The sequence below is a fragment of the Cordyceps militaris genome, assembly GCF_000225605.1.
Source record: "Cordyceps militaris CM01 unplaced genomic scaffold CCM_S00007, whole genome shotgun sequence".
NCBI lineage: Eukaryota > Fungi > Ascomycota > Sordariomycetes > Hypocreales > Cordycipitaceae > Cordyceps > Cordyceps militaris.
Window position 1 is genome coordinate 583,849 of NW_006271975.1, and position 13,582 is coordinate 597,430.

The 13,582-nt window shown below is 54.0% G+C and overlaps 3 protein-coding genes across 3 annotated transcripts; 1 reads left to right on the forward strand and 2 right to left on the reverse strand.

The window, feature by feature from the left end:
- Positions 1–3,572: 3,572 nt before the first annotated feature.
- On the reverse strand, positions 3,573–4,191 carry CCM_08402 (uncharacterized protein; the record flags this gene model as incomplete). The annotated part of the gene is made up of 2 exons (XM_006673541.1): positions 3,573–3,682; positions 4,137–4,191. 2 exons carry the CDS (start codon positions 4,189–4,191, stop codon positions 3,573–3,575), a joined length of 165 nt encoding a protein of 54 aa, XP_006673604.1.
- A 1,574-nt stretch (positions 4,192–5,765) lies between these two features.
- Positions 5,766–8,181, forward strand: CCM_08403 (uncharacterized protein; the record flags this gene model as incomplete). Its single annotated transcript, XM_006673542.1, has 3 exons — positions 5,766–6,199; positions 6,249–6,697; positions 6,761–8,181. The coding sequence occupies 3 exons, from the start codon at positions 5,766–5,768 to the stop codon at positions 8,179–8,181; spliced, it is 2,304 nt and encodes a 767-aa protein (XP_006673605.1).
- A 2,691-nt stretch (positions 8,182–10,872) lies between these two features.
- Positions 10,873–13,177, reverse strand: CCM_08404 (LIM domain containing protein; the record flags this gene model as incomplete). The annotated part of the gene is made up of 2 exons (XM_006673543.1): positions 10,873–12,836; positions 12,907–13,177. The coding sequence occupies 2 exons, from the start codon at positions 13,175–13,177 to the stop codon at positions 10,873–10,875; spliced, it is 2,235 nt and encodes a 744-aa protein (XP_006673606.1).
- Positions 13,178–13,582: the final 405 nt, after the last annotated feature.

Genomic DNA, 13,582 nt, shown 5'->3' on the forward strand with positions numbered 1-13,582 from the left:
GGCGTGCGGCGGGATGTGCACGCCGGCGCGCAGGCCCTCGACGAGGAGCGCCGCGCCGCGCACGGCAAGCGCGTGCTTGAGGTCGGCAAAGGACTGGTCTGGCGGGATGGGGAGCCCCGGAGCCGGCGTCTGTGCGAGAACAGTGCCGTGGTCAAAGGCGTGCGGGTCGAGGGTCTGCAGCGAGACGCCGGTGTGCTGGTCGCCGCGGAGGCAGGCGTGGTGAATCGGCGCGGGGCCGCGTAAGCTGTTTTTTTATTCTCGTGTTGGTGAAGTGTGTCAATGTGAGTCTGCGCATGATGGAACCTACTGGGGTAGTAATGAAGGGTGGACGTTTAAGCCGCCGTACTTTGCCGAGGCGAGGATCCTAGGGGGCACAAAGAGACCAAATGACACGGCGACGACCAGATTGGTACCTTGAGGAAGCTAGATTCATCATTAGATGCCTGCGTTGCATTTGGCAGATCATGTCAAGCGGTACCGTCCAGTCCCGAAACGTCGTTCTCTCATGAATCGTCAACCCCAGCTCTTGCGCAAGCTCTTTACACGGTACTGCGGCGGCCGAATCAGCATTTTCGAGACACTTTACACGGCTTGAGAAATTTGGAAAGAAGCGCTAAAAGAAGCGCACCCGGGCGCACACAAACACACACCTTGTGCCGTTTTTTTGAACCCCCTGCCCATCCTCTTTCCCGGCTGCACCATCACTTCGAGTCGTTCCACGAGCGCCGCGTCGCGCCGGTGCTCGGCGTGCAGCGCGTGCAGCGACGCGCAGCTAAACGCGTCGGAGCCGCAGAACAGGATCCGCAGGGCCTCTGGTTGCGCCTTTGACAGGATCGCAGAGGTTGCAAAAGGCCGGCGACGCGGGGAGCAAGGTGGTGACGTGCAGGCCCGGGCAAGGCGCTGCCAGACGCCTGGCGGCGCGGCGCGTCGTACGCCGGGTGTGATGATCAACATTGGGTATGGGGGTCATAAGAGAGAGCGCATTGGTATGGGATGGGATGCGGTTGGCATCGTTTTTCGCAGTAGGGGTTGGTGTTTTGTGGCCTGTTCGTCAATGGAGATTGGAGATGACGGAGCTTGGAAGCGGATCGCGTTTGTTGCAAGCCCGCTTTAGTGCATCATCATCAATCAATCAACTCGGTTCAACCAAGATTCGAAAATGCTCAATTGAGCAGAGTGAACATGTACGGAAATTTACACATATTTTTTCTAGCTCTATCCCGACTCCACGCTCCAGTCGCACGCCACCGTCCACTGCTCCCCCAAATGCACATCCCACGCTGGCGCCGGCACGATGCGCAGCACGCAGCCCTCGGCCACCATGCGCACGCCGCTGCCTCCCGCCAGTATATACCTCTGTACCGCGGTCCCCTCGCCCTGGGCCAGTCCCCGGCCCCGAACAAGGTGCATCCGCGCGCCAGGCCGGGCTTCCTCCACGCGCAGCCGGATAATAGCCGCCCCATCACCAACACATTCAGCACCCTTCACTTCGGAGAGCAAACCCTGCAGCTGCGCGGCGAGCCCGCCCGCGAGATAGGTCGCGCCCCGGCGGCGAGGGGGGGATAGGCGCGCGGCGAGGAGCGTGCGTCCGGAGCCGCTGTGGTCCGGCTGGGCGAGTACATCGTCCTCAGGGACGGGCCTGAAGCGCGGCGCGGGCTGGAATGTTGGCTGCTTCTGTTGCGCGGGCGGTCGCGTCCTCGTCCTGTCCTCCACATCGTCGTCGGGCTCTGATTCGTAGTTTTCCTCGTAGTGACCCGTGTCGGAGTCGGAGTCGTACTCGGCGCGCATGCGCAGCCTCGGGGGAGACGCTGACGCCGACAGCCTGCGTCTCTTCACTGGCGGCGTGCCAGTATCATCTTCCCAGCGCTCCACATGCGCAGTCGCCGCGGCATCTTCGTTTCTGTCACTTGAGTAGCCCAGGCGACGTCTATCATCCTCCATCTCCACATCGCTGCTGCTGCTGCTGCTGCTGCTGCTGCTCCGCGGCGCCTGCGACGCTAGACTGTCCGCGTACGAGTCTACCTCAATCGAGTCCGACACGGCCACGTCGCGCCCGTCGACCACCGCGCTGCTCTGCGAAGACGCGACGACGTCAATCTCGTCCACCTCCTCCACCTGCCGCGTCTGCGTCGAGCCGAAGCGCGGCGTGGATTGGAAGCGCAGCGGCGTGGGCGTCGAGTGCGGGAGCTGCGACGACGGCGCGGGGCGCTTCGTCAGAAACCGCCGCGGCGTAGGAGTCTTTTTAACGTGTCTGTGTTAGCAAGCGTACGGGATATAGAGAGGAGCGCGGGTGGGAGACGTGGCTTTGCTAACTCACAGCTGGAGGCGGCTTCATCGTGAGTGGAATGCACGCCAAAGATGCCGATGCTGCCGACGCCTAGGTATCATCCGTATCGCATATTGCCGTAATAAAAATTCAATCATTCATTAAGTCTACATTGAGACAAAGGATGAGCAAACGCGCCGTTTTCGAGATGCGCGCGGCGGGATGCAGAGTCCAGGTTCGGTTGGAGTGTGCGGTCTTCTGCCAAGTGGGGACCATTTTTGGAGGCAGGAAGGCTTATTAGCACGTTGCGCATTCATGGCCAAGTTTTGCACAGAAACAAAGAATGATCAACATCTAGAGAAATGCTGGGCATTTACGACATGCTCGAGACAGACTCGCTTTTTGCAAAATCGGTTCAGTCCTGGACCGTGTAGCGCGGAAAAGATGCGTGTCCGGTCGGGTGCCATGAGGATGGATGAGGCGTTGCGTGGCGTTGTTGGTGCAGAGGTTCTAAAGGTGCTCCAAAATGGAATTGTGGCGTTTGCGACGCGTCACTTTTCGTTACCGAGCAAATTCTTCTTCTTCTTCTTTTTCATCGGGCCTTTTGCTCGTTGTTGTCGTTGCCAGTGCGCGCCACGAGGTACGTCACCTTGGTTCAACCAGCGATCCAAGGCAGCAACTTGCGATGAGTCGCGTGTTGACGTACCAGTATGTAGCTTGTGGTGTTGGAAACTGCCCACGACTCAATCAAACAATGTCGTGCTGAATAAATTGCAAGTTAATAATTAATTGAAGTAGTAATTGCGACAGCACGTGTGTAGTCTGGGATGGTGATTGGGCGTCTCCATCTGTCGCAATAGCTCCTTCTTTATTCGGAACATCAATTAGACTAGATATTGAGGCTCGGCCGTTTCTTGGTGCAATAATTCAACATCTTTAAAAAGCCACCTAAAAATCAGGCTCTCGGTAAAGTCTTGACATCCGAAGGGACTTGCACCATTCTAGGCCTGGCGCCATGAACCCTTATTATGAACTATTGCAAATTCTATCCTCTATTCTTGGACAGCGCCGAGCAGGCGTCTAGATGTCTCGATTATTCTTTCTTGGCTCTAGCTAGCTCGTTTGTTCTTTTACTCTTGGCTTTGCGGAGAGATGGAATGGGTAACTCTTCTCTTCCCCGCTGCTCCCCTGGCGTTAATTTCTTCATTATAGATGGATCACGGGATGTTGTGCACATATTGACATCCAAACAATAGTCAGTGACTAAAAGCCGGACCCCGACGCGAAATCAGGCTGTTGTCCATACTTATGCCAACTCCAATCGACGCCGCGCGTTGCGCCCCTCCTGCCCCTTTGATGTTGCAGAACAGTGGTCCGGCGAACTGGGGGCGTTGGTTGGTTCTTTGAGCAAGCTGGCTATCGGCAGTGATAGACATGCGATCGCCACCAATTTCTTAAAAAAAAAAAAAAACCTGCTCATCGATAGATTGGGTCAAAGAGGAACGCGCAAGCTTCTAGTGCCGGCGAGCCGGAGAGGAAGGAATGGACGGGAATAGAAAGCTGATCCCGAAACTCAAAATCAACAAGTATGTATTACATATTAGTGAGGTCTTGATAAAAGAATATTGCTCATGGTGTCTCATGGTGTAGGTCACACGGTTCTGTGAGTCAGGCTGCTTGGAACCTCTCAATGGGAATAGTCAATGTTTCCGGCTTTAGTTATTGTTACTTATCCACTTTCTCTCTGCATTGCCAGGACCAGTACAAATTAGTTACTTATCCTCTTTCCTTTTTGGTCTGATGTACGTCTGTAGTGTGACAAGTTCCTGGGCATTAGTAGCGGCAGTGGTTTGGGCGGCTTAATTAGGACCCCTGCTCTGATGATCCAGCAGAGCAAGTTTGAAGACAACCCAGTAAGAATCCATCATTATTGCTATTATCCACAGCACTTCTGACAACGCCAAGCTGTAGTTATGCTGCTCTGGCAATGGCCAACGAGCCCCCAAAGTCGCAGCATCCTAACAGTTGTTCCTTGTGTGGTGACTTTTGGCTTATTTTTGTCTGGACTAGCTGTTGGATCTACAAGACTAAAAAATTCCCGCCTTTTAGCTCCCTTGTAGACTGTAACTAGTGAACAACTACGGGCATTGCTCGACTGGCGTGTTGCGCGACACGCACACTCTCTGACGCAGTGAAACGCGGCGCCACTGCCCCTGAAGCAAACTACACAATTCCCTGTAGATCAATTGCAGTTCTGCGGCGTCTACCAAAGTTTCAAGTAGAATACCGGGGAGAACGCATGATTGGGGGAAAGGTATGGTGACTGTAGTTTTGGATGCGCATTGTGACTTGGGCTGCTCTGAGCTTTACCAAACGACTCGCTAGGAAGCACCTCACCCGCCAACGCAGATCAAACCGCAAGTCGAACCACCCGCCACGTTCCTATTACAGGGAATTTCATGACAAAATGGCAAATAATACGTAATACATAATACTTCCGGCTGCCAACGCCATGGTACGACGGCGCGAGCGGGACCTTGGTGGAACAGTGCTGTGGGCCGTCCAAGAGAAGCGATTCAGCATGGAACTCCAGTGTAATAAGAGCGTGGTCTTGTCTTGTCTTGTCCATGAATACATAGTCAGTCCCTCTGTCAGTGGAATATCACTGCATGACTGTTCAGTGGCAGGGTTGCGTGTCGGCTGGTACTTATCGGGCATTCATTTCCACCCACCGTTGCCGATAGCGTCATCCGGTTCTCGCCAGATGCGTAGTGCGCCCAGCGTTTTACTTCTAGTTGATCCGCCGTTGGAGCTTCCATAATAAGAAGCATCAGACAAAGTAGGGCCCCAGTGATTTTGTTTACGTCTGCCCATCCTAATACCAGCTCTCGCCCATGCATATCCCCAGAGGCGTACGTGTACATCAGATGGGCAGACCAAAACGTGCTCGATTTATTGAACTTAATAAATCGCTCTATAGTATTCCATATACCATCTTCTTATCTGTTTTATCCTTCTAGTCTTTCTTACCATTGCCCTCTTTGTTTTCTTCATTCTCTCTTTTCAACTGGTGCTTTCTCCAATACGACCCTGCCATCTTCCAAACGGGGACCGAATAATCCCCCTTTTAGATACCAATTTCACTTTAATAATTCAGAGGACCGTGCGACAAACTTCTTTTCAAGCCAAAAGGACACGCTATTGACTGTGCGAGCGTCTTCAGTAAGCCTCGCCACTCGGTGTCGAGAACGCCCTGGTAGGTGTTGCGCGCCGTTTTCGCCTACATGCTTCCTGCCAGCTGCTGCAAGCTGCAAGCCTGAGCGACAGCAATTGTCGCTGTTTGCATCAACATCACCTTCGTTTCCTCAAATTTTCTCTTCAAATTGCATCCTAAAATTCCTCGTGCCTCTATCTCCTCTCTTTTCTTATTCGGCCGCGCCTACGAGTACCCTGAGCGATCGCTCCTCAGTTGGCACAGATACCTCGAGTCCAGTACGACATGGACAAAATGATTCGACGACCTAGCAGGCTCGGCCGCTCAAGGCTCCCGGGCTTCAAACCTCGATTCTTATTATTTGCTGCCGCCATGGCCTTTACGACGTGTTTCTTCTTCTTCACCCGCTCAGCAGATTTGCGCATCGTTCCTTACGTCCACGACAACGGAAAGTCATACGGCTTAAACCTGTTTGGGAGCTCGGAAAAGCCCTTGATGGACCCAACAGATAAAAACAACGGAGGTGCCATTCCTTACTGGGAGCTCAGTGCCAGCGACATCAAACACTGGAGCGATCCTGACGACCGCGAAGACCCAAACGAAGTCCAGCCGGGGACGGAGCAAGACGGCACTCAACGCGGCGCAGACGAAACGAGCAAGTTACAGGACGAGAAAGACAAGCGCAAGCTCTGGCGATATCTTTACAGGGCGACAGCCAAGTAAGACGGACTTGTCACGCTTTCCTTTTTGCATGCTGACGATTTGAAGCCTGAAAACCTCTAACCAGATCTACGGCAAGACTTTGGCTACACTCAGCAATAAAGATAACCGAACCGATGAGCATGCCAAGAAGCTCGTTAGTAAGCCTGACACCAGCATTAAAGTCAGCTATAGCATGGACGAACCTGTCTATTTCGATCCTTACCCAAGCTACAACAGCAAAGAATGGCAGGCCGACGGGTACGCACCCCACGTTGCGTGCAAAGGCGCAAATGGAAGAGAGATTGAGGACCTGAAGGTATTCAAAGGCCGCCCAGAAGACTTTCCCACGCACCTCATGGGAAGCTACAAAGCACTCAACCTCGATCCCAACATTTGCTGGGAACGCGAGACTCGACTCGGGCCCTATGGACTACATGAACAGACGAAGCAAGTTGGTGGCCGTTTACAAGCCCTTCACTGGGATAACGTCGACTGGGGCAAACTGCAGCGTGTCTGTACTAAGAGCAACGCAAAACGTTATAGGAATAACGTGAGCCGCTATAATCCATACCTTGCAGTCTACCCCGAGACGCAACGCTTCATTCCCGCTCCGTCAGCTTCTGAACAAACGCAAATCTCCATCAATGGTAACGGCAAATCACACGACCACAGCGTTAAAGTCCGTGACTCTCAGTCGGAGGAGGTAGCGTCATCTGAGGCGGCGGCAGCCGACATCACGCCACAGTACAAGACAGAGAATCGCACTGCCCTTTTGTTGCGCTCTTACACGGGAAAAGGGTACACCGAAAACGACAAACAAACCATTCGCTCTCTTATTTCTGAACTTGCTTTAAAATCTGGCGGCGAATACGAAGTATTTCTACTTGTTCATGTCAAGGATGGCTCCAAGGATATTTTCAAGAACCAACAAGACTATTTGCAAGTTTTGTTCGAGCATGTCCCTGTCGAATTTCACGGGATTACTGTCCTCTGGAATGATCAATCCGTCAAAGAGATTTACACCGAGATGAAGGATGACAATGCACGAGACGTCCACCACGCGCAATGGCTATCGGTTCAAAAGTTTAGCTACGACCACCCGGAATTTGAGTACATTTGGAATTGGGAGATGGACTTTCGCTACACTGGCCACCACTATGATTTGCTCGACAACATCCATAAATTTTCGCAAAAGCAGCCCCGAAAGGGCCTCTGGGAGAGAAACGAGCGTTGGTACGTTCCTGGATATCACGGTGACTACGACACGACTTTCCGAGAGTCAATCGAACAGCAATATGGTGACAATATCGTGTGGGGTCCCCCAGACCTGCCGTTTATCAAGCCCCAAGGACCAAAGCCACCGAGGGCCTCGTCCGAGGATAACTACGAATGGGGTGTTGGAGAAGACGCAGACGTGATTACCGTCGGACCCATGTTCAACCCCGTCCACAGCCTCTGGATCATGGCGGACCACATCTGGGGCTACAGTGATGAGAACCACAGAAGGGAGGACATTCCCAGACGAACTACCATTGTCACGCACTCCCGCATCTCAAAACGGTTGCTCAGCCTGATGCATACCGAGAACATGCGAGGCAACCACGTCGCCTCCGAGATGACGCCGCAAACGATCGCGCTGCATCACGGACTCAAGGCCGTATTTGCCCCCCAACCAGTCTTTATGGACCGCGACTGGACCGGCTCCTTCGTCAACAAGTGGTTTAATGCTGGGCCGGGCGGTGTTTCTGGCAGCTATGGCAGCGCCATGGGTTGGGGCCGCGAGCGTCGCTACCAGGGCACTACCTGGTACTATCGTGCGGAGCCTCCCAATCGCCTCTTCAACAACTGGATGGGCTGGGAGGACACGGGTATCGGCGGCGCCAGCTGGGAGCAGTACAATGGGCGCCCGTGCTTACCTTCCATTATGCTGCATCCTGTCAAGAACGCTGAGCCAACGAAGAAGGGCCATGCATCCAGCTTTGATCTTGGCTACGGCTAATATTGCTTCCATCTCCTCAACCAGGCGTCATTTCAGACGACCTCAGACTCACCTTGAAAACCCTGTACATTTTTATTATTCACCTCACATCATTCATATCAAAAACGTGGTAGCTTCAACCTTCGCAAGCTCTACATATTTTGAACCAAGCAACCATTGGATAGAGCAGCCTGGTGTTGTTATTCTTCACTTCTTGTTATTTTCTTCTTTCCAAGTTCTCTGTCTCATTGGTTTTCTGTTTTCAGTCCCTAATCGGTGGCAATTTTCGGCATTTTTTTCCGTCGCGTTGGGTGCAAGTTGCTCTGGTGTGAGTACCATGTATGGACTTTGTTTAAAAAGCTTGTTGCAGGACGGCCGTATCGCGATAGAGTATAATAGTTGAAGACTCTTTTGAAATAGAACATGTTCAAAACAGGTCGTTGCTTACTTTTTGGTGATGCATGTTGAAGCTGTTGCTGTGGGCGAGCCCTGGCCGCAACCAGAAACTGGGTAGCCTGGGTGAGGAGAGCACGTATCAATCTCGCGATACGATTTTGAGACAGAGAAGTAATGTAAAGGCTTACCCCTAGCCCAGCATTGCCATGTACCACTTTCCACCACCCGTTCTGTCTCGAGACTGCGGCGGTATGCATGACCGATGCTATGCTCTACACCATTTTCGGCGGCGATCCCGATATTACCAGCACTATAGCAGCCTTGGATTGCAGCAATGACGAATCATGCCAAGCGCCGCTGGATATTATATGGGCTCGTGCTGTGGCATTCGGGTTGGGCTGTACATGGGGAATTGATACATGAAAGAAGAGCTCGTCTTCATCACCATTGAAAAGGATTGTGTATTTACGCAGCGTCATTGCAGAGGTGTATCTCCAAGCAGACTTAGCTTGTGGTGTGCCTTGGAGAATTGGGTGTCGATGTGCAACATCCCGACCGAGGTTACTCGACATACCTCAGCCGAGTGTGGAGTCAATCATACATTATCAATATGTTATGCAAAGTCACATTCCGTGAATCTCCTCGAAAACAGTACTTCTCAAAATCTTGCCTTGCTAAACATGCACAGGTCGAGCAAATTCAGTTTGTTCACACCGAGGCTGTCCAGGATTCGCTGCAGACCAACCGAGGTTTGCTTCCAACGCTGACCCGACTGTGGACCGATCCTAGCATGCTTTCTATAAAGGGCGAAAGGGGACAAAGCCAACCCTCAGGTGATGTAGAACACGCTGAGAGACGAACTCACACTCGGGTCAGGCTTCTGGACCAACCTCTGTTGATGTCTCGCCGCGCAATAGGAGCGCGTCCCGGAATACTGACAAGGGAATCCACACTCGTGTCAGCGATTCGAACAATACTCGGGTGAGATTGCACGCTACTTGGTCTCGGCCAAGCAAACATACAAGATGGCTGAGCCAAGAGTCCACACTCGGATGAACTTCTGGACAACCCTCATTTGATCTCAGGCCGGTCCCTTGCAGCGCACACCAAAAAGCTGAGAAAGTAAATCCACACTCGTGTCAACTTTTTAAGCAACACTCGGTTGAGCTGCACGCTACTCGGTCCAGGCCAATCAGCGCTTGCAAGATGGGCTGGGCAACGAGCCCACACTCGGATGAACTTCTGGACCACACTCGGTTGATGTGCCGCGCTCGTCAAAGACGAGGAAGAGAACCCACACTCGTGTCAACTTTCTAAGCAACACTCGGTTGAACTGCACGCTGCTCGGTTCAGGCCAATCAGCGCTTGCAAGATGGGCTGGGCAACGAGCCCACACTCGGATGAACTTCTCGACCACACTCGAATGAACCTCTCGACCACACTCGGTTGATGTGCCATCACGCGCTTGTCAAAGATGAGGAAGAGAACCCACACTCGGGTCAAGTTCCGAACCTCGCTTGATGCATGCTGGGCATTCCGGACCAGAAAGCTGAGAAAAAGCCCACAATCGGGCCAGTTCTGAGCCACTCTCGTTCGATGTACCGTTGAGCAAACTAGGTCATCAGCCAGCACAGATTACTACAAGAAATGAGAGTCTGGTCAAGTCTATGCGATGTCGACAACCCGATTCCATTTTTCACAAAAAGACGCTCGCGCCAGAGCCCTTCCCTTCCAAAGCTGTAGCGCAGCCATGTGTAATATTGCCGCCTCTCAGGCATCACATTGTAGAGCCAGGACACATCTCATCTCATTTGAAACGGCTCAGAAAGCGAACATGTCATTGAACAAAACGTATATTATTCGCATAATACAACATGTCAGGGTGAAGGACTGTCAAGAACCAACCTCGCAAGGCTGCGTAATATTGTCCAAAAAAAAAACCCCATAACCCCTCCCCAGTACAGAGAACGAACCCAACATAAACAACAACTCTCAAGATAATTGAGTAATAGAACATAAACGAAGAAAAACCTGTCATGATCAAATAAAAAAAGTATAAAGCCCTAACCATTAACATGTGCTTTTCCAAAAACAAAAAATAAGAAGAAGTGAACAGAGAGCGGTTTTGACGAATCCGAGAAAACCTCGCGCCTTTCCTATCCCTTCTTCGATATTACAAAATCGCGACACCGTAATAGTCGGTAGCAAACGGGGTATCATAAACTGGACAGAAGCGTGTTTCGTAATTGTGCTCGTGTCCAGTACTCGGTATCAATATGGTATAGTAGCGCGCCACGCACGTCCGCGAAGGAGAATCTACATCTCGCCGAGGCGTGTCATGCGCTTATTGAGGCGCCCACGTGGCGCCACGCCGTACGGGCCTCTCTCCATGCCGGCGCCCACGCCGCGGCCGGCCAGTCCGCCTCTGCCGCCACTGCTACTCTTGGGCAGCGGGGCTGTCGCTTTCGGCAATGCTTGGCTGCTACTGCCGCTGCTGCTGCTGCTGCCGCGGCTGCTACTGCTGATTTTTCTGCCGTGGTGGACGTCGAGCAGTGCAGCGGGCGACAGCGGCGGGCCGGCCTCGCTCTCAACACGGCGCCAGGCGTCGCGCTCGCAGTACGACTTGCCGTCGACCTCAAAGTAGCCGTCCGACAGGGAGACGCCGCAGTCGAGGCAACGGAAGCAGCCGACGTGGTACTTAACGCGGGCCTCGTCCTCGACGTATGCACCCTCGATGCCGCGGTCGCAGGCGCCGCACAGGCTGCCGTTGAGCTTGTGGTAGTGGGATTCGCAGTAGGGCCGGTCGCGGTGGACGTAGAAGACGGCCGAGGAAAAGGGCCGCGCGCACGTCGTGCACGTAAAGCACGCCTTGTGGTACTTGCCCGTTAGGCGGCCATCGGCCGACGAGATGCTCTTGCCGGTGATGGGCGCGCCGCACGCCTTGCAGTCGCCGCGCGACGAGGGAGTATGCAGGCCGTCGCGGGAGCTCTGGCGGATCGGTGCGGATAGCGGTGGCCTCATGCTGTCGCCGTAGCGATCGGATCGGGGGTTGGCGCTACGGCCGCTGCCGGAGATGCCGGACTGGATGGCCGGATCGTAGCGGTCATCACGGGGTGACGCGCTGTAGGGGGATTCCAAAGCCCGCGCGGGCTCGCGTCGGGGCGCCTGGATGGCTGGATCGATGCGAAGTTCGGGGCGCGCACTCTCGGCGCGTCGCGGCACTGGGTCATTGTCGGGCTTGGGCGCCTGCTGGGGGGGCGGGGGCCGAGGCCGGGCTACGGGTTCCGAGTTATTTCGCTGCATGAAGCGATCGGGGTTGCTCTTGGTCGACGCCAGGTTACTGTGGTCGCTGTGCGAGGAGTATCCGGAGGACGTTGAGTCGGTCGGGGTGTGATATGGATTGCGGACGCCAAACTCCTTGTCGAGATCGACCGAAGAATTGCTAGCACTGTGTTTGATGAGACTCGTACGGGGAGGCGGGCGTCGCGTTGTATCAGGTCGCATGGACAGTTTGCGACTGACATCGCCGCTTCGTGGCAAAGGTGCTGACGGGCGACGCTGCACATCAGATGGCGGTCCGAGGCCTGATGGCGAACTTTCAGTCGTATCATTGGAGGTGGAAGGGCGCGGGAAGGTCTCTGCGCGCGTCATGCCTCGGGGGGCATTCTCACTAGATGCCGAGTTGTTGAAACCGCCGTAGCCATTCTTTCGCAAGGGAGGCTTCTGCTCGCTCCTCGCGGGAGCAGCAGCAAACTCAGGCAGCACAGGGCTCTCCGGCAATACAGGGCTTTCAGATGCCGGCGGCCGACGACCGGCGTCGAATGCAGCACCAGCTAAATTATTTATACGTTGCAAGAATCCGGGTGCCTCCTTGGCAGTCTCGGGCGCTACTGGTGCTTCGGTTGGCTTCTCCGGCGCAGGCGTCTCAGCCGGCTTCGTAGCCGGCTCCGCAGGTCGAGCACCAAACCCCCCGTACCCGCCAGCGAGCTCGCCCACTCGCTGAAAGAAGGATGTTGCGGGTGCTTCCTTTTGTGGCGGCTCCGACGCCTCGGTGCTCTCTGGCTCTGGTGTCTGGCTGCCGAAGCCGCCATAGCCTCCGGGGCGAGCGCCGTAGCCGCGGGGGGATCGCTGTCCGTCGTCTGTGTTGGCGATTTTGGGGGCATAGTCATCATTGTATCGCCTGCTTGCCTCGGAGCGTCTACTTGGCGTTTTGGGCGACGTGTCGCGGGAGCTGCTAGCATGACTGACTGGTGTAAGCTGGTCTTGGCTCAGATATCGGTCTAAGATAGTGTGTTAGTCAATATGCCAGATGCCGCGCAACTTTGAAGAAAATTCGGGGAGCAATCGTACTTGCGGCTCCGGTATCTACTGGAGGTGGCGTTCGTAAGTATTTGGTGCGCGTGGCTTGATATACGCTTGAAAAGGTTTCTTGGGCCTCAAGGGGAGGAGATACTGTCGTCTTGTCAGCTTCTGGACGGATTGTTACGGGTCGAAGCGCCCTACATTCCGGAGTTGCTGGAGCATTGCACAAGTGCTCTCCCATGAGAAAGATTTCCACCTCATTTCCACATTGTGAGCACTTGATGGTCGGCATAAAGGCCGACTCTCGCGGCAAGGCCATGGTGTGCTGGTCGGGCCTCGCCGATCAATTCTGTCGAGTGACGACAAAATAGGGTGGTAGGTCCTGCTATGGCTCTGCAAACCCGGACATTTGCTGTACAAGGCTGCGTAGATTTTGCCGTCGTCGTTTTGGAAAAAAAAACGATGCAGCGGCTACTGGTTCAAACGTTTGAGAGGCTGTTCGTGGGGGACGTGACAACCGCTTATTAGTGAAGGCGACTGCGTGCGTTCTTCCTTTGTTCTGCTGCCAATCAAAGGAAAGAAATAATTATCGCCAATGAATGATTCACCGTCGTGACAGTGTCGTGTTCGTTGTTTAGCACAGTCGGGGGCCTGAGTCGAAAAGTCGTGTTTGCATGTGTAGGTGGATAAAAGCTGCGTGGTGTACTGGGCCGAGGGGCAGGTG